This window comes from Gopherus flavomarginatus, chromosome 7 (genome assembly GCF_025201925.1).
Source record: "Gopherus flavomarginatus isolate rGopFla2 chromosome 7, rGopFla2.mat.asm, whole genome shotgun sequence".
NCBI lineage: Eukaryota > Metazoa > Chordata > Testudines > Testudinidae > Gopherus > Gopherus flavomarginatus.
Window position 1 is genome coordinate 49,418,262 of NC_066623.1, and position 14,884 is coordinate 49,433,145.

Here is a 14,884-nt window from a genome sequence, read left to right on the forward strand (position 1 = left end):
CACATGAGTTTTCCCTAAGCACTTTAGGCAGCTTTGATGGGACTCACTGACTGGCATAGATTATTTGCAGCAGTCACAAGGTTTGAAACCCAGAGATTGGGGCATGCCCTGACCCTAGGCTAAGTCTTGTATGGAACTATCTATTTCTAACTTTGGCACTAAGGGAACTACTAAACTCTACAAACTTTCTAATAACTATCCACAAAAGATTCACAACTAGGCACAGTTGAGAAGGTAAGGAGACAAGCTGATTCAAGGAGATGTTCCAGCACCGACACTAGCGGTAAGAAGGAACTGAGAGAGAGAGGAGCAGGCAGTACCTCTTATACTGGTGCATAAGTGCTCCACTCCAGATGGCACCAGAGCTGGTACCCTATGGATACCACTGAGGGAAAAACTTTCAGCGCCGGTGTATGTGGCGAGCGCTCACACCTACTATGGAATAGACATGAGCAAGCACTCGAAGAACTCTACACTCATGGCGGTGGCAGCATTTAAACCTACTTTTAACATTATGCAAATGAGTACATGAGATGCAAGGCCATTGGAAATCAGGCCAAGAAAATTAAACTGGCTAGTTTCATTGCCCAGATGTTCTCAGGTGCAAAAAGTAACCAAATGGTATCAATGGTACAGAGACAAGTGGTTTTTCAGATGATTCCAGTTTTAACATTGCTAGGTGACAGTGCCAGCACCAGTAATAGCGGATTTAATGTTTGTTCTGACAGCATCCTTTCAATAACACAGCTCGTTTGTGAATACGATTTGCTTGTGTCATGCAATAAATACAGCTGCCCAGGACTCTCTGTAACTGTTTTTATAGCAACACATTTTTTACATTTCTCCAGAGAGAAAATAATCAGGGTCAAGCAGGGCACCCATGTTCTGCCAGTTCCAGTCTAGACTGAAATGGGATTGTCAGATGAATATTAAAAACACACTGCATTGTAACTACTCTGTACTGACAAATATTTGCAGTTAGGAAATGAGTTCATGTCCTGGTATTGAAACCAGAGTGATGATTGCTAGCTTAAGTGGACAGAAGCGTGGCATACAGCAATATGACAAGATGGGTGAGTAACAGGCTAGATAAGAGCTAGAGCTGCAGAGTGCAGAACCAGGTCTGTGCAGGACATTTGGACATGTTCTATGAGGCGTATCCCCGGGAGAAGAGTTTGGGGGTTAGTTTAATACAGTCATTCTCTCTACTTCATTGGGGCTTACGCACAGAACTAAACTCTCTCTCAGCATTGGCTAGTTTCAAGGCTACACTACCGTGAGCGCTGGCCATAGTATGGGCAGAGCACACATTTTCCTTGCCACAGTAGCTGGATTACTCTATTAGTGCACGCAGGTACCCCAGTACATGGGAACCCAGGCAGCCTCCAGCATGGCTCACAAAGGCTTCACACGCCACTGCACCCCACTCTGCTTTGGTCTGTGGGGAACGAGGTGAGACCTCCATACTGAAGATATTGGTGGCTATACTATGTCCCATGTTATGCAAATGAGGTGCACTCCTGCCGTCCCTGGTAGGTTGATGACATGGCTTTCAGTTGGGCCAAGGCTGGGCATCCAGCTCTTGTTCTCCGCTGTCTTACACCTGGAGTCGTCATTGACACCTGTGCACAATGCCTGAGAAATTCCAATGACAGTGCGACTCAGCAGAGAATTCAGATCTGGCAGCATTTTATACCAACTTTGCATAGTAGTAAATGACTCCCAAAAGGGCAGTGGAATGAAGTGTCAGCCCTTGTTCCTCCCCCCACAACCTTACTTCATCTCACAAAAGTGATGATGCTAATACAAATACATGAACATGATGATGTCCTTAAATGCACTTTTACTTTTGGTTCTTGAGTCACAGGCAACTGTTAATCACTCAAACCGAAGAGCTGGGAGTAATGGACAGAAATCCAAACCAAGGTAATCCTGCTGCTCATTGCAATTCACAAATGAAAAGCAAATTGTGTTTTTATTTCTGGAGGAAAATCACAAGAATAAAAACAGTTTCTTACTGAAAGCAAGCAGAAAATGACGAAAAGCTAATGCCACATGAAAGGCTTTACATTCTGGGGGGAAGTCTCCAGAGGCAGACTATAGGGTTTCTTAAAGCCTGGAATTTAAGGCCTTATTTCTATTTTGCAGAAGCATTCTCTAGTGAATATAGAAATGATATTACTGTGCTTCATAACTGAATACATAGTTTAATAAAAATGGGTGTTTCCCTAGAGAATCTGATCATTTGAAGTGCATTATGCCTGTGAATAAAGAAGATGTCACTTTTATTTGCCACTAAGCATTTTGTATCTGTTTTGTGATAGATGTATGTATTCTGTGCCTTGCCACACAACATGGAACTAGCTGAACTAAACAGCAGCCTTTCCTGCACATTTCATTCTTGGTGCTCTGCATACCTTTCAGCATCGAAGGCCACACTCATCTCTGCGCAGTTCCTGGTTTTTTATTAGTCATAAATACTCTTACTTGCTGATAAATGCTGAATGTAATTAGTATTTCAGTCTGCAGACCTGCAAATATTCTGTGTCTAGAAACAGAGAGTTCTGAAAGTGAGCCTGTACCTGGCAGGAGCATCAGAAAGCTAGATGAAGGAGAGATTTAAAAACACCCCACCCCCCTCTAACACCTGCTGCAGAATTTAATTGGTAAGGTAAGTAATAAAGGGCAGCAGACAGAACCATTAAGAGTGCAGTGTTCCGGCCCCAATGCATATTATAAAGAAGTGACAAATTGTGTTTTCAAGGCTGAGAATTAGAACCACATTCAGATCTTCATTTTACCTACTCTCAGGCAACGGTTTATAATATGTCTTCTGATCAAACAGCCCTATGCCCTTGTCCTTTCTTGATGAGAACTTATCTTTTCATAGGTGGGATACAAATCACTCCAACCAGCCCTTCTGCAATCTCATCTAGCTTGTGTCTGCACTCTTCCTGCAGCCGCTTCAGCTCCCTCTTCAGAGTGGCCTCTTCCATTTGCAGTTCACTGATCACCTCTGTGGCATTAACAACATTTGTACTGGGCTCCTTTGATACCGAACGGAGGAAACCTGTTTTGCTAGCAGAGTGCTTGTCTTTAAATACCAGCCTGTACAGACCGTGCATTCCATTTTTTTTATGGGCACAATGGTATTTAAGATCTGATAGTTTTAGCTTGACAGCTTCTGTTATTGTCCTGACAGCAGCACAAAACTCCTTTTCATCTGGAAGTGTTCTTTCTCTTGATTTGACCTGTAGAGAGAAAAACATGGTCAGGCTTATGTGCAGAATTCCTCACTCCAGACACCAATGCAAAATGTCAAGGCTGGAGTGTGCTGTACTGGAAATTCTCTATTTCACGATCAAATGTAGCAAGTAGAAGCAGTGACTGAACTCAATGTGTAAACCTCTGTGCTTTTAAGAATAAGAGACTGACAGATCTTCAAAGCCCTGGCTCCTCTGATGACTGACATATGGCAATTTCCTCTCCACTCCACTCCTTAGGGCAGTTATAAAGCCTGGGCAGTATGAGCCTAGAGTCAGATGAGATGCGTGAAAAAATGTGCATGGCCTGTTTCTCCATTCGCGCCTGTACAAAGGATGTGTAAAACACAACTATTGTGACAGTGCAGTGGGTAACACCTCTTTTGCACAAGTGTGATTGCACAATGGGCAGGACAGTGAGGAACCATGTCTGTGGTGAGAGAGCTGAGCCAAAGAAGGATTCTCTATAAGGCTTTAATATAGGCCAGCTGAGAATATTGTATGAGATAGGGCTGTGTGTGATACTAACTGTGCTGTAACTGGCTGGTGATACAATGATGTGATCACTCCTGATTTGCCAGTGGCCAAACTAATACAAGATACATTAATGACTATGGACCCAATCCTCAAATGCATACAAAAATGAGTAACTTAACTCACATGAGCAGATCCACTGATGTCAATAAGATTAACTATACTAATCAAGTTACTCAAGCATATGCTTGCAGCAAGAGGCCCTTCAATTGCAGCTTCAGGCCTCCTGGCACCAAAGGGTAAATAAGGATTTTTAGGGAGATGCAGGCACAGTGCGAATGCCCAAATAGACTATGCATCACAAAACTAACATCACAGCATGTCTTCAGAAACTGCTCACACACTAGGAAAAAAAACATGCAAGACTATGCAACAGTGTCACCTGGTGATTCCTTGCACTCATCACAAATGAACCTTACACCTCTTATGACCAGTTTATCTTTGCCATGTTTCATTTGACTTGATTTCTAGTGTATGTTTTGTGATGGGACAGGAGAGCAGGCAACAGCCCACTGCTCCCCAAGGTTCAAGAGAAGACATTAGTGCTCATGTCTAGAAGAATAAAATTAAAAGGCCAAGCCATGCTATGCAGAACTCGCAAAAAATGGGAAATAACAGAATTGTTCAAAGTTGGAGAGAGATCAACTCAAGTGCTTGATTCTCCTCCTGTGCTTACATCAGTGAGCCATTCAGTATAATGCATTCGGTTCTGCTGTTGAACTCTGTGCCTTCACAAGAGAAGACTCTTCAGGCAAAGAAAAGCACAGCACTCATTTGATGCAAATATCAAATCTTTGCCTTTTAAGCAAAAAGCCTTTTTATAGCACTCCCACTTCAAAGCTAGGATTTTTTTCTCCACAACAAATGTCTAGCAGTTGAGTTTCAATCTAAGTCTCAGATACAGTTACACTCTTTAGTCCCTGCTCACTGTGGTTTGTTATTCCACAAAGCCCACCTATAGGAGTTGGATTACCTATATTTGATTCTGACTTAAGGTGCACTGGCCTAAGAGAACAACCACACCTACCAGGGATGGGTTTCTGGAAGAGTGACATTTATTTTCATTGGGCTAGACAGCCCCACATTCTTTCAGTACATTATTTAATTACCTTCTGTTTAACAATGTTACTTCAATTTGCAAATACATCTATATGGTATACAAACTCAGAGTACCTGGTGCCACTAAACAGTGTGGATGCGAACAGTTACCTAGAGATTCATTAGTTCTCGTTACAGATTCCTAACCAATTTTCTAATTGTCTTGCTGCAAGTGACAGTGTCTTATTTTTCCCAAAGGGTGCCCATACCGCAGCTCAGTATGCCATAAGTGTGTAATAAAATTTGGAAGAGGCCACAAGCAAAAATTAAAAGCAGATCTCTTCCTAAATGCAGTGTCTCCACAAAAGTAGCTGCAAGCATATGCAAAATATGCTATGGGATGCTGTGAAGGCCAAAACTATAACTGGGTTCAAAAAAGCATTAGGTGAGTTGATGGAGAATAGGTCCATCAATGGCTATTAGCCAAGATGGTCAGGGATGTAGCCCTGTGTTCAGAGAAACCCTAAACTCTGACTGACAGAAGCTGGGAGGGGTAAACAGGGGTAGAGTACTCCAAACAGGGGTAGAGTACATTTCCCCTGAAGCTCTGGTACTGGCCACTGTCAGAGAGAGGATACAGGGCTAGATGGATCATGGTCTGACCCAGTATGACCATTCTTACGGTTCTTAAATTCTTATGCATGATAATTTATCAAATTGCTCTAGGTTTCTTTGTGGAAATTCCCTCCACTTATATCATGTGTATTATAACAATAAGCTTGTGAGAGTTTCTGGCGGGTTTTCCATCAAGGTATCACTACAGAGAAAGAGTTAAGTTAAAACTCCCCATCCATTGGAGTACGTTGGTGTCAGCACTATTAATTAACCATAGTTAGTGATTCCCATATTTCTCATAAAAAAGTGATGTGCATAATGCTACATGTCCTTTGGACTAGACTGAACAACTTCAACTATCATCTAATATAGTTTGGGAACAGAAGTATAAATATTTAAGATGAAACAGCTAATAGGCCATTGAACTGTGTTCTGTGGCCACTACAGGATTACTCCCTGAAGCACATTTTCTAGCATTTTATCTAATCTACTTTTAAATAGGTCTGGCAAATGATTAAAAAATCAATCGCAATTAATCGTGTGATTCAAAAAAATTAATCATGATTAATTGCGCTGCTAAACAATAATATAATAGCACTTATTTAAATATTTTGGGGTGTTTTCTATATTTTCAAATATATTAATTTCAATTACAACACAGAATACAAAGTGTATAGTGCTCACTTTATTTTTATTACAAATACTTGCGCTGTAAAAAAACAAAAGAAATAGTATTTTTCAGTTCACTTAATACAAGTGCAATTTCTTTATCTTTATCTTCATCTTGAAAGTTGAACTTACAAATGTAGAATTATGTATAAAAAATAACTGCATTCAAAAATAAAACAATGTAAAACTTCCGAGCCTATAAGTCCAGTCAGTCCTACTTCTTGTTCAGCCAATTGCTCAGACAAACAAGTTTGTTTACATTAGTAGGAAATAATGCTGCCCGCTTCTTATTTATAATGTCACCTGAAAGTGAGAACTAGTGTTCGCATGGCATTGTTGTAGCTGGAGTCACAAGATATTTACGTGCCAGATGCACTAAAGATTTGTACGTCCCTTCATGCTTCAACCAACATTCCAGAGGATGTGGGTCCATGCTGCTAATGGGTTCTACCCAATTATGATCCAAAGCAGTGTGGATCAATGCATATTCATTTTCATCATTTGATTAGATACACCAGCAAGTTGATTTTCTTTTTTGGTGGTTCGAGTTCTGTAGTTTCCACATCAGAGTGTTGCTCTTTTAAGACTCCTGAAAGCATGTTCCACATCTCCTCCCCCTCAGATTTTGGAAGGCACTTCGGATTCTTAAACCTTGGGTAGAGTGCTGTAGCTATTTTTAGAAAAATCACACATTGGTACCTTCTTTGCATTTTGTCAAATCTGCAGTGAAAGTGTTCTTAAAATGAACACATGCTGGGTCATCATCGGAAACTGCTATACAGACACTCCCTGAATTATGCAAACCCGACTTATGCAAATCCGCAGTTAAGGAAAAAGTTCTGTAAGCTAGAAATAGGAGCTTTGGGGGTTTTTTTGCATGTAACGGTCAGGTATACATTTCCGACTTACGCAAAATTTGAGTTACGCAAGGAGTTCCAGAATGGAATGCTTGCATAAATCGGGGAGCATCTGTAATATGACATATATGGCAGAATGTGGGTAAAAAACAGAGCAGGAGACATACAATTCTCCCCCAAGGAGTTGAGTCACAAATTTAATTAACACATTTTTTTAACAAACATCATCAGCATGGAAGCATGTCCTTTGGAATGGTGGCCAAAGTACAAAGGGGCATACGAAGCTTAGCATTATTCTGGCATGTAAATTCCTTGCAATGCCTGCTACAAAAGTGCCATGCAAATGCCTGTTCTCACTTTCTGATGACACCGTAAATAAGAAGAGGGGCAGCATTATCTTCTGTAAATGTAAACAAACTTGTTTGAATGATTGGCTGAACAAGAAGCAAGACTGAGTGGACTTGTAGGCTCTAAAGTTTAACACTGTTTTGTTTTTGAGTGCAGTTATGTAACAAAAATAAAACTACATTTGTAAGTTGCATTTTCATGACAAAGAGATTGCACTACAGTATCTGTATGAGGTGAACTGAAAAATACTATTTCTTTTATTATTTTTACAGTGCAAATATTTGTAATGAAAATAATATAAAATGAGCAGTGTACACTTCGTATTCTGTGTTGTAACTGAAATCAATATATTTGAAAATGTAGAAAAACATGCAAAAATATTTAATAAATTTCAATTGGTTTTCTATTGTTTAGCAGTGCAATTAAAACTGACTAATTGTGATTAACTTTTTTGACAACCTTACTTTTAAATATTTCAAGCAATGGAGCCTTGAAAACTGTATTTATCCCTCCCCATGATAAATTAAACATCCTTTAATCCCCCTCCCATATGGAGACTGGGCGAAATTCTAGCTCCCTTGAGGTCAATGGCAGAAGTCCCATTTGATTTCAACAAGGCAAGGATTACACCCAATGCATTTATATCAAGCCTTCCATTTGATTTTACAGTGCTCTGCAGATAATTAATTTATCCTCTCCACACTCTTGCAAAAGTGAGCATTTGCCTCATTTCTGATATGAGCAGTGAAATCAAGTAGGAAAAGTTCCTTAGAATACACAAAGTACTTTTATCAATGCAGAGCCTTTTACTAAACTGGTCCCTGTGCTTGTTAAGGGGTTTGCTCAACTACACAGGGACTTGGTTTTGTCAAAACAAAACAAAACAAAAAAACAACAACCCACACACCACTATCACAAACACCGATGAATCCCAGAAAATATCTTGGCTAAACGAATGTCTGAGGAGCAATATTCTCACGCAGATTTAGGAACAAATCTGAAAAAATAAAGAATTCATGTGCTATTTGGTCACCCCACCCCCACGGAATGTGATTAAACAATATGTGAAGTCTGTACATAGGGAACTTAACAATATGGAATACTGGAGGAGAAATGCTCCTATTAGTTATATAAAGTGAAGTGCCCAGAAACTGGAGTGCAAATCATGTTATTTTGAAATGACAGAATCATGCAGGACATTTGCTGGCCTGGACATTTTCTAAATGGAACACTTGTTTTTTCATGCTCTTTACTAACCAAAAGCAAAGAATTATTAACTGTTATGGGTGACACATTACAGCCTTACAGGACTTGGAATATCTTGTTCATTCCAGTAGAGAGAGCAATGAATTTCAAACGATTAGAGGAATGTTTAATTTTACTGCCATGATAAAGAGCCTGCAGTAATGACACAGACAACACTATATTCTATCTGCAAATCACCCAGGACAGTGAAGCTGTAACAAGAGCTCTATCCATTCTACCATGGGAAATGCCCTATATATTTATTAGTAAAGTGTGCCTAAATTCTGCAGCAAGGCCCCTACTTTCTCAGACAGTGTTAAGTGGATTCAAAAAGGGAGGTTTTCATAAAATTAAGTATGAAAACAGATAATGCAACCAGCACAGCACTACTCATGTCATTTATGACTGGTAGGGATTAGGAAGGAAGTTTGGGGATTTTTTTTTGCAATGAGGGGGCTGCTGAAGTCTTTGATAATGAGTAGCTTGGGTGGCAAAGTCTACAGCCATGGAATTGCAGAATGCACTAGTTGCTGTCTAGAGATTTTACTGGTTAACAGACATGAAGATGAGTTACCTGACCTCAAAGTAGTTTGTTTCTCTCCCTTTTTGCACCTTATGTGCTCAAGGCAATTCCATCAGCCTCTTCCTGTACACTTAATTGCTGCTCCTTAGGCTCTCAGTCTCTCTCATTAGTCAGCAAATCCTGTTATTCTGGAGTGAAAACAATCTCAGCAGACCACTTTATATTAAACAAACGTGTTTGAAGACATAAGGATCCTCAGCATTTTCAGTCATCAGAATCAGATAAGTAGCTCATCTAGTCCAGGATTCTGTATCCCAAAGCTCTGCCTTTCAATTTAGATCTACCAGCTGTAACTGAAATCCACAATGTGCTATGCAGCGCAGTATGATAGCTGCTGTGCATCCTCTCTGAATAAAATGAAGTGATAATCATAGTTTCTACATTTCTAGAGCCCATTTCACCCCAAAAGAGTCCAGAGTGTTTTAAAGAACCATACAGAGAATACATCACCTAACAGTGACACGCAGCCACCTCTGGAATGGAGCAAAGCATGCGCTGAACAGCTCACAGTGATACTTTACAAGAGATTAGTATAGGAAAATAGGGAAAGAACAGGTTATAAAATATTTAGGTAAGTTAGATGTTTTCAAGTTGGTAGGACTTGATGAAATTCACCCTAGGTTTTTAAGCTGAAGCCACCTTGGAACTGTTCGTGATTATCTTTGAGAACTCATGGCAGACAGGTGAGGTCCCATAGGGACAGAGGAGGGCAAACATAGTATTTATCTGTAAAAAGAGGAACGAAGAGGACCTGGGAATTATAGACCAGTCAGCCTAACTTCGATACCTGGAAAGATACTGAAACAAATTATTAAACAAGCAATTTATAAGAACCTAGATTACAATAGGGTGATAATAGCCTACATAGATTTGTCTGGAACAATTCATGCAAACCAATCTAATTTCCTTCTTTGACAGGGTTACTCGCATAATGAATGGGTGGAAATAGTGGATGTGATATATCGTGATTTAAGTAAGGCTTTTGTCACAGTCGCACATGACACTCACATAAGAAAACTAGAGAAATGAAGTCTAAATGAAATTACTACAAAGTGGGTCTACACCTGGCTGAAGAAAGGTATTCAGAAGAGTTATCAACAGTTTGCTGTCAAACTGGGCAGGCACATCTACCAGGTTCCACAGGGGTCTGTCTTGGGTCCTGTACTATTCAACAGTAGAATAGGTGGAATACTGTGTCCAGTTCTGGTACCCACAGAGTCAAGAAGAATGTTGATAAACTGGAGAGGATTCAGAGAAGAGCCAAGAGAATGATTACAGGATTAGAAAACCTGCCTTACAGTGAAAGATTCAAGGAGCTAAATCTGTTTAGCTTAACAAAGAGAAGGCTAAGAGGTGAATTGATCAGTCTAAAAGTATCTACATGGAGAACAAATATTTAATAATGGGAACCCTTCAAACTAGCAGAGAAAGGTCTGACACAATTCAATGGCTGGAAGCTGAAGCTAGACAAATTCAGACAGAAAATAAGAGTAATTAACCTTTGGAACAACTTATCAAAGGATCAACGTGGATTCTCCATCAGTGACAATTTTTACATCGAGATTGGATGTTTTTCTGAAAGACCTGCTCAAGGAATTATTTTGGGCAGTTCTCTGGCCTGTGCTATGCAGATGATCACAACAGTCCCTTCTGGCCTTAGAATCTGTATTTTACTGCTTTCCTCTAGTCTAGTTTTAAATGATTTTTAAAAATCCACAGCTAATTACATCTTTTACATAAATATAATCATTAAACTAATGTTAAAATTTGACCACTTCCATTGGGATATTATTCCAAACGCTAGAATTGTTTAGTCAGGAAATGTTCCTGACAGCCTAAACTTTCTCTTAACTTCATCCCATGACTCTAACTCCTTGTACCACTCTCTAAAATAATTCCTCTCTTCTTTTGATGTTTGAACCCTTCAAATTTTCATAGGTGGTTATTACAGGGACAAAAGGATTGCCATACTGAGTCAGATTATCTAGTCCAACAATCTCTCTCTGACAGTGGCTGGTGGAGATGCTTCAGCAGAATGTACGAGAAGCCCTGCAGCAGACAATTAATGGGATACCTTTCCCAAAATGGAAGTTTCTCCCAACTTCCATCAGTTGGTGGCTAGTTTATGCTTTGAAGCATGAGGACTTATAGGCTTTGATCCTGTCAACATCTGTGCATGTGCTTAATTTTACTACCACAAACAGGACTACTCATGCTAGTAAAGGGAAGCACATGCTTGTTTGTAGGATCAGGGCCATACAGCCCTTCTAAAAATATTTTTAATCCTATCTAACATAACCCTGGATGTTCTCATTATCCATATAAATAACCCTTTTTTTTAATATCCTGATAAGCTCTTTTCCTCAAGGTCAGCATGTGGCAATGAGTCTACAGCCACATCATGGACTGTGTTATATTTTTAAAATTTGCTGCCTTTCATTGAACATTCCCTTGGTCTTGTTGCATTAGAGATGGTAACTAGGATCACCTGATTTCCTTCTCTAAACCAGTGGTCTCCAAAGTCGGGTGTGCACACTGCAGGGGATGCGCAAGAGGATCCTTGGGTGCGTGGCAGGAGGAGCACTTTTTTTTTTTTTTTTTGCTTCATCAGGCAGGAGTCCGAGCGGTCCTTTTTTTTTCTTTTCTTTTTTGCTTCGGTGTGGCAGGGGATGCGTGCTCAAAAAATATTTACTGATAGGAGTGTGTGATCAAAAAAGTTTGGAGACCACTGCTCTAAACCATTTATTATTTTCTCATTTCCCCTCTCCTAATATAAACAGTCTTTTTAGTCTCTCCTCCTAGCAATTGCTTAGACAAGCTATACATTTAGCTCTTTTAATCTTTCCCCAGAAATCAGCTCTTCTAGCCCCTTACTAGTTTTTGCTGCGCTTTTCTGAACTCCCTCATTTGTCTGCATCTTACTGCTAGTGTCTGATCCTGGAGGGTGCTGAGAGATTTCCGAGAGGAGCTGAGCTGCCTCATCAGCATTTATTTAACTAGCTCAGTAGTATGCATCACTGACAGTCATGCAGAAAATGGTTCCTTTTCAGCTAAGCTCACATTCATCCTGCTTTTACTTACACAGAACTAGGTCAACATGTGAGATATCCTGAAGAAGCGCTGGGGATTAGGCACCACCATAGGACATCATTTAAATCATTTTCAATAATAAAAGTGTAAACCTTCCAGCTGCAGAAAGACAAGTTAACATCTCAGTGTGTTCAATAGCATTTCACAAGGTAACCTGAGTACTGCAGTGTGTAGCAGAGCACCCTTTGCATCTCACAGTTGTGCACTTAAATGCGGATGCTACTAGCTAAGGATGAAGTTTAAATCTGAGCAGCAATGCAGGCCTTTCAGTCCCCATCAGAGGAAAGGACATGTGTGTGGGTGGCTGAGAGTGGTTCTATTATGCAAGTGGATCATTGCCAGTTTAAGGGAAGAATATGTAAAACTAATTAGTGTCACGTGCGAGAGTAGCTGGAGAGTTCTGGGAGAGGACTCATTCCTTTCATTTTTAAACTGCATTCTCTCTTACCAGCTGCAGCCATTCCCAGGACTTTTGCAGCAAATTATTTCAGAATATCAAAATGTTATTGTTCAGAACATGAACTGCAGCAAGCCTAAAAATAGTACATGTTCCACCTTTAAAGATAATCATCCCCTCATTGTCACTGATCCTCCTCTTACCCCACTGCCTAAGACATGAAAAAAATGTATGACTTCCTGTTCAATACAAGCACTGTACTATTTGTCTTTTGTGTGAACAATGATGTAACCCACCGTCTATTCTTCAGGCCTACCTTCTGACGTTTGATGACGTTTGGGGAGTGCATAGCCATTATTATATCCAGAGTGGTCATGGAAAAAGTTATTCCCTAATCAACATTAGGGAGGTTGAGGAGTTTAGATAGCCCAAAGTCACATGTGGATAGGATAGGAACTTCCATGGACCACACGCAGACAGCAACAACATCAGAGGTTGGGGACAATGGCCTCAAGTCTTTAATCAGAATTCAGAAAACAGCAAAGATCTACTAGGTCGTAGGACTGTTCCTACAGCATATTTAAATATCCTGAACAATGGGCTTTCTGACACTGCCTTTGGGATACTATGCCATAAGCTACAGGATCCTACTGTCAGAGCCTTCTCCTGACATGTAGTTGACAGGTTCGCAGTTACAGGCCAGTATTCAGGTTTTTTTTTTCCTGGGACAGCAGGAATCTGTAGCCCAAAATTAAGCTTGGAAGGATTTGACCGTTATCGCTACATTTTGGTAAACATCAATTTCACGGTACACACAAAAAACAATGATAAAATATTTCCATCCCATAATAAAAATGTACATATAGGCACAGTAAGAAAAAGGCTGCTTGACAACTTATTAGAATTTGATTTAAGGATGTTTACTTTGTATATTTTGACATGTGATGTCGACAATTTGTATTTTCATGGTTATAAAGCTTTACTTTTTGAATCACGTCTACTGTCATTAAATAATTGTCTGATCCTCCCCAGAGCGTCCAATAACTGAAAATTTAAAATGATAAAAATAGGAAAAAAATGTTTAAAAATAAACATCAATATTATCAGTAAAAAATTACAAAGAAATAAAAATCAAATTCTGCCATGTTGGACAGCACTGAGATACTATAGTAAGAAGTGCTCAAGGACTGGGGATGGGTGCATTATAAAAAGTTAGATAAATGGATGTGGGAGGGGAAGGTTAAGGCTAGTGTTGGAAACCGAGGATTTCCAGACGTAGACATAGACATAGACATGGAGGTCTGACTTACTGATTTTCAAACATTTGTGTTTAATAACTGTAATGTTCAAATCATATTGGTTTAAATTAACTGATAAGTATTTTCAACATGAATTCTGCCTTACAGTTTGTGTCTAGGAATTTATTTTTCTTTAAAAAAAAGCTTCTGGAATGTTATTTCTATTTCTTATTAACATTGTTTTTAATTATTTACTCAAAAATTATTTTAGAAGAGAATAAAGGGAAGTTCTTACACCTTATAGACAGCATGCACTTCTAAACCAATTTCACCCGTGTGTGTTTAAACCACCCTGCCCCATCCTTCCATTTATATGCAGAAGGCACATATGCAAATACATAAAGCAGTGCTGAGCTGGGGTGAGGGAGTAACAAGATAAGTCACTATGAAGAGTGTGCATACAAAAATTTTGGCAGACGTTCCATTCCTGCTCATCTAAGAAGCTCTGAATAGCTCTTCCAGACTGCAGACCGTTCATCCTGCCACACATTTCATCTTCCAGTCCTTAGTCACGGCCTTGCTCTTAATCCTTGAGGCCCTCAACAAGTTGGAACCTGGCTACACAGGAAACTGCTTCAATAATCCACCATAACACCTCCATTCCCCTGAGACGAAGGAGTAAAGCAAATTCAGGACAAGGCTTGCCAAAGCCAGAAATACAGGTAGTCAGTTGAGAAGTCCCTGCCTCTGGCATAATCTACAGACCAACAATGGGGTTGGGAGCTACGCATTTGCCGACCAACTGTAAGAAACCCTTCTTGCCATAACTGAAGAAATTACAACAACAATCATGAAAGAAGATGGAGGCAGAAATAAACCTGACAAACCCAGGAAAGGGGGAGAGTAGAGTCCATTAAACAACTCAGTGTAAATAGTATTGGCCGTAAAAATGGTCTCCCTGGAAATACCACAGATAGCTCAGACAGCTATGTGAGGAGGAAGGCCTC

At 39.8% G+C, this 14,884-nt stretch overlaps 1 protein-coding gene across 1 annotated transcript in view; it reads right to left on the reverse strand.

Moving 5' to 3' along the window:
- Positions 1–917: 917 nt before the first annotated feature.
- Positions 918–14,884, reverse strand: part of TEDC1 (tubulin epsilon and delta complex 1) — a 168,830-nt gene continuing 154,863 nt past the window's right edge. Inside the window, exon 8 of the mRNA XM_050963282.1 lies at positions 918–3,251. Coding sequence (XP_050819239.1) covers positions 2,877–3,251 — 375 coding nt within the window. The 3' untranslated portion in view covers positions 918–2,876. The remainder of the gene's footprint in view (positions 3,252–14,884) is intronic.